Raw genomic sequence first — 11,043 nt, 5'->3', positions numbered from 1 at the left:
TATGACATACCGAAAATCATATATAAAAAAACATTTCTGAACACGCCTCATTTATTGTCATCCATTGACCACTATGCTATGTGACATGTGACAGCTCAACACGCGTAATTTCTGAGGTTATGTCACTTATTATATTTTGTACTTTTAAAAATTTATAACAATTAAAATACCTTAAGTTTCCGTATTAATTATAGATTTTAAAAACAATTAGAATATTAGAAGATGCAGCACGATGACGTAGGTACTCAAAATTATGTATAAACAATTTAAAAAAAAACTTTATTTCAGGTTGTATGGAGTGTTATCAATAAGTCTTTCTGTTCCTATAAAATTAAGTAAGTACTCAATATTGTTGTAAACTTAATGTTAATTCACTCTAAAGTTGATAAAAGAAAGTTTTGTTTCTTTTCCCTAAACACCAATTACGTTAATTGATATGTATAAAAAGAAACTGCTTGGTACATTGTAATTCCTTATTTTTTAGTACAAAAACACAAAAAATGTGTCGAAATGAATACAATTTAACCGGTTTATGTAATCGTTCATCGTGTCCACTAGCGAATAGTCAGTATGCAACAATTAGAGAAGAAAAAGGTATCATTTATCTTTATATGAAAACAGCAGAAAGGTAATTTTCTTTATTTATACAGTTTTTTCAGAATAAAACTATTATATTTTTTTTAAACAGGTGTGCATTTCCCAAAAAATTATGGGAAAAAGTTAAACTCTCTAGGAACTTTGAAAAGGCCATTCATCAGATCAATGAAAACCTTCTGTACTGGCCGGGTTTTATTAAATCAAAATGCAAACAGAGGTTTGTTAAAATAACACAGTACCTTATTAGAATGAGGAAGTTGAAACTTAGAAGACAGTATGTTTTTTTAAATTTGTTACCTTGAATTTGAAAATATAATAAAACTTTTTTTGCAGAAAATTAATTGTACCACTACAAAGAAATGTTGAAAGACGAGAAAAGAGAAGGGAAGAAAAAGCATTGATAGCAGCTAAAATAGAGAAGGGTGTTGAAAAAACACTTTTGGATAGGCTGAAGAAAGGAGTTGTGAGTAATTTTGATATAATGTTTTTGAAAAGGTATGAAAAATAAATGATTTCAGTACCAAGATTTATACAATATTCCACAAACTGCTTTTGATGAGGCACAAGAAGAAAATGAAGTTGAAGATGAGGAAGAAGAGATTGAAATGGAACGAGAGCTTGAAATGGAAGGAGAAGATGATGCAGTTGAATACATAGCAGCCGATTCTGATGACGAGAGTGATTTGGTATATAAAATTTAATTTAAACTGATATAATATAATCTAAGATTGTTATTTACAGGAAAGCAACAGTGGCCAACCTGAGAATGTTGATCTGGACAGCAGTTTTGAATCTTCTGAAGGATCTGATATTGAAGTAAGATATTATATTATAAATTTCCTCTAATTTTTTTTATTACTTGATTTAAAAATTTCAGGATGCAGTTACACCAAGTTCATCATCGAAGAATAAGAAGACTCCACCTAGTAAACCCAGGAAGAAGTCTTTAGGTGGATCGACGTCAAAGAAAACGCCCAGGCCTAGAGTTGAAATTGAATATGAAGTAGAAACAATGAGTACACCTCAGAAAGTGCCTACTTATTAATGTTAAAAAATAATTTTATTTGTAAATAAACTATTTTCTATCTTAGAAACCGTTTTTTTTTCTTTTTTTTTTCTTCTGTTTGTTTCCATTCATAGATTGCTATTGCTATAAAATAAAATTTATTATATGCCTATCTGTATTTTTAATAAACAAAAAAATAAGAGATAGTTTTTGAATTGACAATTTAAATAGGTGTAGTTCATAACAAACATAAGTTTGGCTAAAGTCTGTCCAGTGAGCAAAGCCAGTGAGGGAATATCTGACAGTGACAGTTGTCTTCAAATTACTTTAATTCACGGTCAAATTGTATTTTCTGTCATTTTTTGCATGGCGTCTGTAGACATTAAACACGTTATTTCAAAGCAATCAATACAGGAATTTTTTGAAAATAAATATAAGCTGGAATAAGAAGTATTGAGACTCTTAATTCCTTTATCCCGAGGATCAAAGACAGTGCTGAAATTAAGAGTCCCAATCTATTTCAACTGACTTCAGATAAACTATAGCAAATAATTTTTTAGATACTTAGATTTTTAAAGATACGAAACAAAGCAGAATCTTACTTTTACGTGATGAATCTCCTCACGAGAGATGGCACATGTTTTTTGAAACGCCCTGTATATTATAATATACTATTGAAATAGGGACATCAACATTTCTTATAGAAGTTATAGAATATGCACTTTATAGTTAGGTACATTTAATAAATTATTTTTTTATATTTAGTTTGAATTCCCTTGAGAATGCCAAAAGCTACGTTTTTTTTTCGGCATAAACGGCCGTATCGTTTTTTACGTTAACTTGGAAGTTTGATGTTTTCACACGTTCAAGGGGCTGTAGACCTAAGTATATGGTTTAATTGCAACCCTTCAAGTCTTGTCAGGCAGACAACAAAAGTTCCGTTTTTTCTTTTGATGTACAGAACCATAAAACTATTTAGAATCCATTCAAATTGTTTGCAAAATGCAATTACTTTGATCAAATATTTCTTTAAAACGTCACTGCCAAATTTGTTCACTTTTATGTTATTCTGATGTTATTAATATGCTTTGACGTATCAGGCATTGACATAAAAGAGTGTATGTGGCATTTAAAATTTCAGAAATAAAAATAATACACATTTTTAAATATTTTTATTATTTAATAAAACATACACCTATGCTAACTTATTTCTTGGCGGCTGCTGCCTCGTCTTCCTTTTGATAATTCTGCAACACTTCCTGCTTCTTCGTAGCAATCCTTTCCTCCCTCCTTTCCCGCGCCTGCTTTACTTTCTGCCTCCTGGCGTTGGCCTGATCTGCCAACATCTTAGCCCTGGCCTTTTCTGCCTTCTTCTTATGGATGTATTCCATCAAGACTCTCTTGTTCTTGAACACGTTACCCTTGGCCTTCATGTACAGGGAATGGTATAGATGTCTGTCAATTTTCTTGGCCTCCCTGTACTTTTTCAGAAGGCGTCTGAGGACTCGCATACGTTGTATCCATAGTTCCTATTATAAAAATTAATAATTACAATAAATAACTAAAAAGTGTCCTTTTTTCACTTACTTTTTGGGGCATACGAGCGTTGGCTGTACCTTTCCTTTTACCAAAACCACAGTGCCTACCCTTTCTACGAGCCTCGGTGTTTTTGCGCACTCTAGCCCTGGAGTGGACTGCTACTGGTTTCTTTATGATCAAACCATCCTTGATAAGTTTACGGATGTTTTGTCCTATTTAAAATAAAAAAATGTATCTTAAATTGACCATCAAGTCATATGCTATACATACTTGAATTAGTATTGGCAATTTCGTTGATTTCATTAGGGTCTAACCAAACCTTCTTCTTGCCACATCTCATAACAGAGGCTGCCAGCCTCTTCTGAAGTTTAAGGGAACTGAAAAAGCAATAAAATTACATTTTATTCGAAGGTATAACGAATAAAAAAGGATTGTTCAATTCCTGAAAGGTTGTGTTGACAATACATTGTGCAACTGAAAATAATCGATCAAAAACAAAGACCTTTGCAAAAGAAAGTTAAAAAACGGGTAAAATGTTGATGAAATGGGGGATTAATGTAAAAATTAGGAGGTTTTTAAGGGAAATAATTGTAATTATTTAACATACCTCATTTTTCACACGTACTCCACAACGTGCTTCGCGAAAAGGAAACTAATCTGTCAACTGTCACTGTCAACCGCTGTCAACTATCAAAAAATGAGGGATATACAAAAAATATAAATTTTGGAGATTTTTGGCTGCTAAATAAGTTAAGTCCTGTCATTTCTGGGAGTATAAAAAGTTATATTGAAATTATAAGTGCAAAACTTTTCTCATAAGGGATATTCAGAATGCTTATTGACAAAAAATAAAAAAGTCTAACAGAAATTGACAGTTATACAACCAGTAATACTGTATCAGTTGTACCGTTGATTATTTTATGATTCAAAGATTATTTTGTATTTTATTAGGCCTGGGGCTATATTTTCATGTAAATATGAAATATATACATAAAAAGTAATGTAATTCTCTTAGAGATGTTTAAGTTTACATTGTTGTAATATTTCTATTTAAAATATTTTAATACTATTTTAATTTAAAGTCCATGGCTGGTAGTCGTTTAAATTACGACTTAATAAACAAAAATTTTATAATATATTTCTACATACACCTCTTTATCGTCATCTAAAAGAGTTAAATTGTCCCTAAAATTAGAATTTTAAGTTCAAAATAATTCAATTTTAACTTTTTCAATTTGATATCTTCTTAAATCTCCATGGCAACCTTGACAAATGATTTTATTGCTTTGTGTTTTATTGGTTATCTAAATAATAAACATGTCAACACGTTGTTTATGCGTTTTATGAAATTAATTTTTAAGTCTTTGTTTATTTTCGTTGTAGAAACAGTAGTTCTAGTCAATCGTGCAAATTTGTAAATTTAAGCAATTAACTTATTATATCGAATGCAATCTGTACGTAATTAGTTTAAAACATGGCAACAAACGAAAGAAAAATACTAGCTTTAAGATTTAATCAGGATCAAGGTATGTTACATTTCATTTTGAATTTAGATTGATCTAATTACATATCCTTTAGGATGTTTTACGGCATCTATGGAAAGTGGACTTAGGATTTACAATTTGGAACCTTTAGTAGAGAAATCACATTATGGTCAGTGTAAAATTAATTACAGATAGATAGATAGATAGATATTTCTTTATTTATTTCCAATGTTTACAATAAAAACACATAAAATAGCGCAAACAGGCATGGAAACATTGTCAAATAAGAATATTTCACACCAAAATAATATAATTACAGTTAAGATAATACTACAATTAAACTAAGATCTTAACTAAGTAAAATAAGCAAATACATAGAAGAAATAAAAAACGATAGAATTAATATATACAAACAACAAATATTACACATTAGATATCAGACTTATAAACACAGCTTTATCGGATCTGTAAAATTCTTCTAATGAATAAAAGGCTTTCTTTGCTAGAAAGATTTTTAATGTGGCTTTTAACTTGTTTCTTGCCAAACCTCGAACACACAGTGTGAATATATACTTACATTTTTTTAAATTTTTTAGATATTGAAACAGTTGGAAGTCTCTCAATATGCGAGATGCTTTTTAGAACAAATATCATTGCCATAGTTTCAGGAGGATCACGGCCCAAAATCCCAGACAATATCCTTCACATTTTTGACGATGTACAGAAAAAAGCCATAATGGAAATTAAATTTGCTTCATCGGTCAATGCAGTTAGATTAAGAAGGGACAAGTAAAACAAGGAATAGCTTGGTTTAAACACAAATAAAATTATATTATTTTCAGACTGATAGTTGCCCTAGTTAATAAGATACATATTTTTTCAATTTTCCATCCAACAAAGGAGTTATTCTGTGTTGAAACAAGACAGAACCTTAGAGGCCTGTGTGAAGTTAGTCCTTTGACTTCATCGCAGAAACAAGTTTTAGTCTTTCCTGGCCACAAGTTGGGTAGTGTTCAGTTTGTTGTTAGTTTTATATTTAATATTTTAATCTTTATAAAAGATAATTCAACATATATTTTTTAAGGATCTCTCCAGTACTGTTCAAAGCTACTCATCTGCTCCAGTTTACATACAGGCGCATAAAAGCGAACTTGCCTGTATAGCAATCAATCAGCAAGGGACACGAATCGCTACGGCTTCTGTACAAGGCACTCTGATAAGAGTTTGGGATACTTTTAGCAGAACTCAACTGATAGAATTGAGAAGGGGCACAGATCCTGCAGCTATACATTGGTAAATCATATTTAAAACAAAATTAATTTAAACTTTACAATATTTCTTTTTTTTAGCATCAATTTTAGCAGAGATTCTGACTTTTTGTGTTCCTCTAGCGATAAAGGCACAGTACATATTTTTGCTATCAAAGATACAAATTTAAATAAGAGGATATCTAGGTTAGTTAGTCATTTATTTTTATTTGTTTTACATTATTTTTTTTTAAGTTTACCACCAACCATTAGAGGAACTTTAGGAAAATATGGGGATTCTCAGTGGTCTTTGGCCACTTTTACTGTTTCAACAGAATCTGCTTGTATATGTGCCTTCGGCCCAAACAATTCAATTTATGGTAAGATAATCCTATGTAATATTTCTATTTTATATTTATGGTTTTTAGCACTATGTTTGGATGGAACTTTTCACAAATACGCATTTAGTTCAGAAGGAATATGCCATATGGAGGCCTATGATGTGTTCTTAGATGTCGACGACGACGATGTATTTTAATTTTTATTATAAGCTAATAAAACTCAGTATGTTCAATATAACATAAATAACAACTTAAGAAACTACGTTTTCTTTTATTCCTTCTTTTTGTTTCTATCAAATGGGTCAGACCACACTTTCATATCTAAAACATTATATAGGATATAGAAACTAATATCTTATCAAAAAATATTTATTGTATTACTTCCTGGCTGAATATCCTCTTGTTTTATATTTGCTCTCGTCTTTTCTTGAATGTCCTCTAAAAATGTACAGTTTCAATTTGGAATATTAACTGATTAAATCTAAATATGTATGAAACTCACTCCATTTTTGCGGATTAATCATAGGGTCCACAATTATAGGATATGCCGCTAATGCTATACCTCCCACTACGCCAACTACTAAGGCAGTATATTTCCATCCAACTAATATAGCCATTCGACAACAACTGTTTAATATTTACACTTTAATGATACCTATTTATTTAGAAATAAAAATATTTTTGTATTTTAACTTTTAACGAGGTTAGGTAGGGTTATGTAATCTGTCAAAGTTAAACCACAGATTATGAAGAATCTTTTCATATCATATATAAATTAGATAATATGATCCATGATACATCTATCTATCCATAGAATAAGAATAAAACTGGTTTTTTATGAAACTCTTCTATGGAATAATGGATGTGTTGCGTTAATTTTATTACGCAAGTAAAAAAGCGTTTTTTGCGTAACAAATGTATATTTATATTTTTCTAGATTTTTAGAAAACATAATTTTTTTCTTTCTATTCTATACAAGGTGACCCGCTATTTCGAGAGAGCTCACTCCAATCTTTAAAAAGCTCTTTCTTTTCCTTTAAATAATACTTCCCTTCAGTATGGATAAATTAAAATGCAAAAACTTTTACAAAATTTTATTTCTTTAATCTAGAATAACTTGTATACAACTTATACAATAACAGCCAGTAGCTAATAAGTTAAAACTAAGTTGATTCTGTGAAAAAATATAGCAAAATTGATTACTACTATATTTCGTTAATGAAAATAAAATTCTATAAATCGCTTAGATCAACTGCATCGATTTTGGGCGTTAAGCTTTCTGGCGTTGTTACTTTTTTTGGCAGTGGTTTTGACTCGGACTTCTTTATAATTCTGGATTCCAACTTAGCCCAACTACCTGCTTCAGCTTTTTTTAACTTTACTTCCACCTTTGTACCATACATAGTTATTTTACTCTCAGCCACATTTATAATCTAAAAATAAATAAATAACATACAAGAAAAATAAGAAAATTCAACAAATCTTACACCTCTCAATTCGACATCAAGCTCAAAATTCACATTGTTCTGTTTCGGAAATATTAGATTTACATATAAACGAATAGGGTTCAATTTTATAACACTCTTGCTCGGACTATATTCTTTTGCATATATTGAAACAACCATATAAGGACCTGTTTGATGGTAATCCCACCTACATTGAACTTTATTTTGATCATTATCCTAAAAATAAAATAAATTTTTACTTTCTGCATATACCCACCTGCATTAGTTAGGTTACTTCTTTCTTCCAAACATGAGAACCCTCTTTACATCCCTCTTGATTTAAAAAAGCGTTAAAGTCTGTGGTTTTCCTTTGACAACACGACCAGAATTTCAGACCCTCGTGAAAAATAGGCACTCCGGGGTGATGTAAACAAAGAGAGTCATTCAGAGCTGAATCTGCCGAGTATGAAACAGTACAGCCACCGTTTTTACAATTTGTTCCTATTGCAATTTCAGTATCTTTCTTTGCACTAACATCGGACACTTGCTCAATTTTTTCTAGCTGTTGTTGAAGGGACGGTGCTATTTCTGGAGTTATATCTACCTAAAATAAATTAGATACCATGAATAATTAAGAGAATATGCAAAATTTATCTAATAAACTTACTAAAGGTGTATCAAAAGGGGGCCTCTTTAACACAGTAGGCACTATAGGTTTCACTTGTACAACCTTGACATCAGGAACATCTTGTTTAGGTTTTTCAGGCTCGGGTGGTTTAATATTAGAATGCAGTGATACGGTACAGCCTTTAATGTTAAGGAACTCGGTGAAATCTGTGCATTTCTTGTTGCAGCACGACCATCCTTTGTAGGCGTCATGGAAGACTGGGAGGCCTGGGTGATGGACGCAGGAGTCTGTAAAATATTAATACAATCAGTAGTTGTGTTAATAAGTTCGTTTTAATTCGTTACAAAACAAAAAATGCATTGTTAACCTTTACCTTCTTTATTATTGTCAGGACTATACTTCTGGCCACAACCTCTGTTGTAGCATTGCAGTAAATTTTCGTCTCCAGGCATAATAAGTTAAATTTCCACTATAATAACGTGCTTTTGTTAAAGAAAACTAAAAATTTTCTCGCAAAAACGTACTTTTGATCGTCAATTCCAACGTTGCGAACTAATAATAGACCATTTCTGGTCGACAAAATAACCTTCTAGAATTTACCATAACTAGTTCAATTTTATTAATTTTCCCAAAAAGAAAATATAGAACCTGACTTTTTCCAAGGTAAAATAAACTGAAAGCAAATAGCTTCAAGAATTTTCTTGAAAATTGGGAAACATGGGGAATGTCTGAAAATTCAAAAATCAATGTGTCAAAAACTTGGACTGTATTAAAATAAAATATTTTTATAGAAATAATAAACACTTCAACTAGCATTAAAGTGTTGTATAGTGTGATTTGTATGATAAATAAATAAAGGAAAATAACATTCTTATTTTTTCTACCCACAGGAGTTAAATCAGCTTGAATATTAATTTTCTTGATCTCTTGTATAACCTATAGTTTGTCCAGCGAAAGTATATAAAAGAAAACAGACAAAAATGACAGTCATTTTACTTCAAACTATTGGTTGTTATTTTGGATGTTGTCTGTCAAAGTTACATTTTATTATCTCCCAGAACAGTTTGATAGTGTTTTTGTCCATAGTTAGTAATAGTTGTTCAACAAACCAGGAAATATTTTGACACATAATTCTAGTTATATACCTGTATAGTAAAATGACAATTCTGACTGTCATGTATTTTCTCTTGACTGGCTATTTGATTAATAGAGGAATTATATTGAAATAAAAAATATTTAGAAAAGTATTTATTTATTAATGAAAGAAATGAACACAAGTTTTTTTAAATGAAATGTTGAACAAATACCTACAAGTCTCTACATCTAAGTTGTACAAATTTAAAACAAAACGTTGTACAAGGCACATGAAACAAATAATTCCTAAGCGACACAATCTGTTTCCAACAAGAACTAATAAAAATAGAGTTACTCCATTATAGTCAATTATACAGAAACAAACGTTATCATGTATTTAACAGTGTAATAATTTTCATTTAAATGTCAAGATTTACCATACATATATGTATATGATAGATGTTCATGTGCTCAACAATCTTAAAACACATTACCGACACATACAAAACATTTTCTTAACTTTAGTTGGGTTAAAACTATTATTAAATTTAAATTAAACCGAATTATGCTGGCTGGGAATGGCCAGCTCCTTTTTTGCCGATCAGAGACTTGTGGATGTGGGGAATGACACCACCTCCTGCGATGGTCGCCTTGATCAGACTGTCCAATTCTTCATCTCCTCGAATGGCTAATTGCAAGTGACGCGGCGTAATTCTCTTCACTTTCAAGTCTTTACTGGCATTGCCTGCCAATTCCAATACCTATAATAATAACTCATTACACAAATATATCAAAAATTGGTTCTTAAAAACTAGTAGAAAAAGGAAATTTAGAACTAAATGACAGATACTGTAGAGAAAACTTCAATTGTTTGGAATCTCTTTTACCTGTTGACGCGGGATTAAGACTTTTCCCGCCAAAATTTATCAAAAATTTCTAATCCCCAAACTGAATCTTTACAGGATGCTTATTAGTTAATAATTAAACGATAAAATAAACTCACTTCGGCGGTTAAATACTCCAAAATAGCTGCTGAATAAACGGCTGCCGTGGCACCTACTCTACCGTGGCTGGTGGTGCGATTTTTCAGATGCCTGTGAATTCTGCCCACTGGAAACTAGATACAAAAACATAACCTCATTTGACGAATAAAGCCAGAAAAAAACTTATAACAAAAGTTAAATAAAAAAGTAAAAAGCGCACGAATCGAATTAAATATGGAAGCTTACCTGCAATCCGGCCCGAGCTGACCGAGATACCGCCTTGGCTTTAGCTTTGCCGCTGTCTTTGCCAGCCTTACCGCCTGCCTGAAAACAGTAAAAATTCCCTTTATTTCTAGTATTACAGCTCTCAAAATTTGTTCAGCGGATGTGTGGAGGTGTCCTTCACATAATCCGCAAAGAAAAAATCCAAAATTGTATTTATTTCCGGCAAAACTTACCATTATTTACTGTAAAAATTTCGTGAACAACGTCAAACCAAACGACAAAACCTGAATAATACGGTTTATCAGCGTGAGCGCGCCAAACGGTGGTATTATGCAAGCGCGCGTGCGTACGTCGGTCACGTGGTATCAGCGGGCCAATCGGGAAAGCGGAAATGTAATGGCGGACGCTAATCGATTGATTGGGCGAGAGAGGACGCTTGTGTTTAGCGTGGCTTCGGCCTTGGGCAATTGAAAT

General features: G+C 31.6%; 5 protein-coding genes across 7 annotated transcripts; 2 read left to right on the top strand and 3 right to left on the bottom strand.

The window, feature by feature from the left end:
* Nucleotides 1-90: 90 nt before the first annotated feature.
* On the top strand, nucleotides 91-1,687 carry LOC115883913 (protein MAK16 homolog). The gene is made up of 8 exons (XM_030902342.1): nucleotides 91-237; nucleotides 289-335; nucleotides 485-628; nucleotides 689-871; nucleotides 931-1,060; nucleotides 1,116-1,283; nucleotides 1,339-1,413; nucleotides 1,475-1,687. The coding sequence occupies exons 1-8, from the start codon at nucleotides 223-225 to the stop codon at nucleotides 1,640-1,642; spliced, it is 930 nt and encodes a 309-aa protein (XP_030758202.1). The 5' UTR covers nucleotides 91-222; the 3' UTR covers nucleotides 1,643-1,687.
* Nucleotides 1,688-2,760: 1,073 nt separating this feature from the next.
* Nucleotides 2,761-3,819, bottom strand: LOC115883842 (60S ribosomal protein L19). The gene is made up of 4 exons (XM_030902252.1): nucleotides 3,750-3,819; nucleotides 3,413-3,519; nucleotides 3,191-3,354; nucleotides 2,761-3,132 (listed from the first exon to the last, which is right to left on the bottom strand). Exons 1-4 carry the CDS (start codon nucleotides 3,752-3,754, stop codon nucleotides 2,809-2,811), a joined length of 600 nt encoding a protein of 199 aa, XP_030758112.1. The 5' UTR covers nucleotides 3,755-3,819; the 3' UTR covers nucleotides 2,761-2,808.
* A 635-nt stretch (nucleotides 3,820-4,454) lies between these two features.
* Nucleotides 4,455-6,464, top strand: LOC115883840 (WD repeat domain phosphoinositide-interacting protein 4-like). The gene is made up of 8 exons (XM_030902247.1): nucleotides 4,455-4,668; nucleotides 4,721-4,795; nucleotides 5,223-5,415; nucleotides 5,469-5,649; nucleotides 5,711-5,919; nucleotides 5,976-6,080; nucleotides 6,129-6,253; nucleotides 6,302-6,464. The coding sequence occupies exons 1-8, from the start codon at nucleotides 4,617-4,619 to the stop codon at nucleotides 6,409-6,411; spliced, it is 1,050 nt and encodes a 349-aa protein (XP_030758107.1). The 5' UTR covers nucleotides 4,455-4,616; the 3' UTR covers nucleotides 6,412-6,464.
* An 829-nt stretch (nucleotides 6,465-7,293) lies between these two features.
* Nucleotides 7,294-9,192, bottom strand: LOC115883841 (cysteine and histidine-rich domain-containing protein). Of its 3 annotated transcripts, none has more exons than XM_030902250.1 (6): nucleotides 9,176-9,192; nucleotides 8,661-9,015; nucleotides 8,327-8,574; nucleotides 7,955-8,263; nucleotides 7,702-7,896; nucleotides 7,294-7,647 (listed from the first exon to the last, which is right to left on the bottom strand). In XM_030902250.1, the coding sequence occupies exons 2-6, from the start codon at nucleotides 8,737-8,739 to the stop codon at nucleotides 7,447-7,449; spliced, it is 1,032 nt and encodes a 343-aa protein (XP_030758110.1). In that variant the 5' UTR covers nucleotides 8,740-9,015; nucleotides 9,176-9,192; the 3' UTR covers nucleotides 7,294-7,446. The 3 variants fall into 3 exon arrangements, with proteins under 3 accessions (XP_030758110.1, XP_030758111.1, XP_030758109.1); XM_030902251.1 differs by lacking the exon at nucleotides 9,176-9,192 and having other exon boundaries at nucleotides 8,661-8,756; nucleotides 8,812-9,056; XM_030902249.1 differs by lacking the exon at nucleotides 9,176-9,192 and having other exon boundaries at nucleotides 8,661-9,058.
* A 328-nt stretch (nucleotides 9,193-9,520) lies between these two features.
* Nucleotides 9,521-10,952, bottom strand: LOC115883843 (histone H2A.V). The gene is made up of 4 exons (XM_030902253.1): nucleotides 10,803-10,952; nucleotides 10,591-10,668; nucleotides 10,365-10,478; nucleotides 9,521-10,122 (listed from the first exon to the last, which is right to left on the bottom strand). The coding sequence occupies exons 1-4, from the start codon at nucleotides 10,803-10,805 to the stop codon at nucleotides 9,925-9,927; spliced, it is 393 nt and encodes a 130-aa protein (XP_030758113.1). The 5' UTR covers nucleotides 10,806-10,952; the 3' UTR covers nucleotides 9,521-9,924.
* Nucleotides 10,953-11,043: the final 91 nt, after the last annotated feature.

The sequence above is a fragment of the Sitophilus oryzae genome, unplaced genomic scaffold (assembly GCF_002938485.1).
Source record: "Sitophilus oryzae breed Bouriz unplaced genomic scaffold, Soryzae_2.0 scaffold_2006_pilon_pilon, whole genome shotgun sequence".
NCBI classification, from domain to species: domain Eukaryota; kingdom Metazoa; phylum Arthropoda; class Insecta; order Coleoptera; family Curculionidae; genus Sitophilus; species Sitophilus oryzae.
This window is presented reverse-complemented; position numbering and strand designations above follow the sequence as displayed.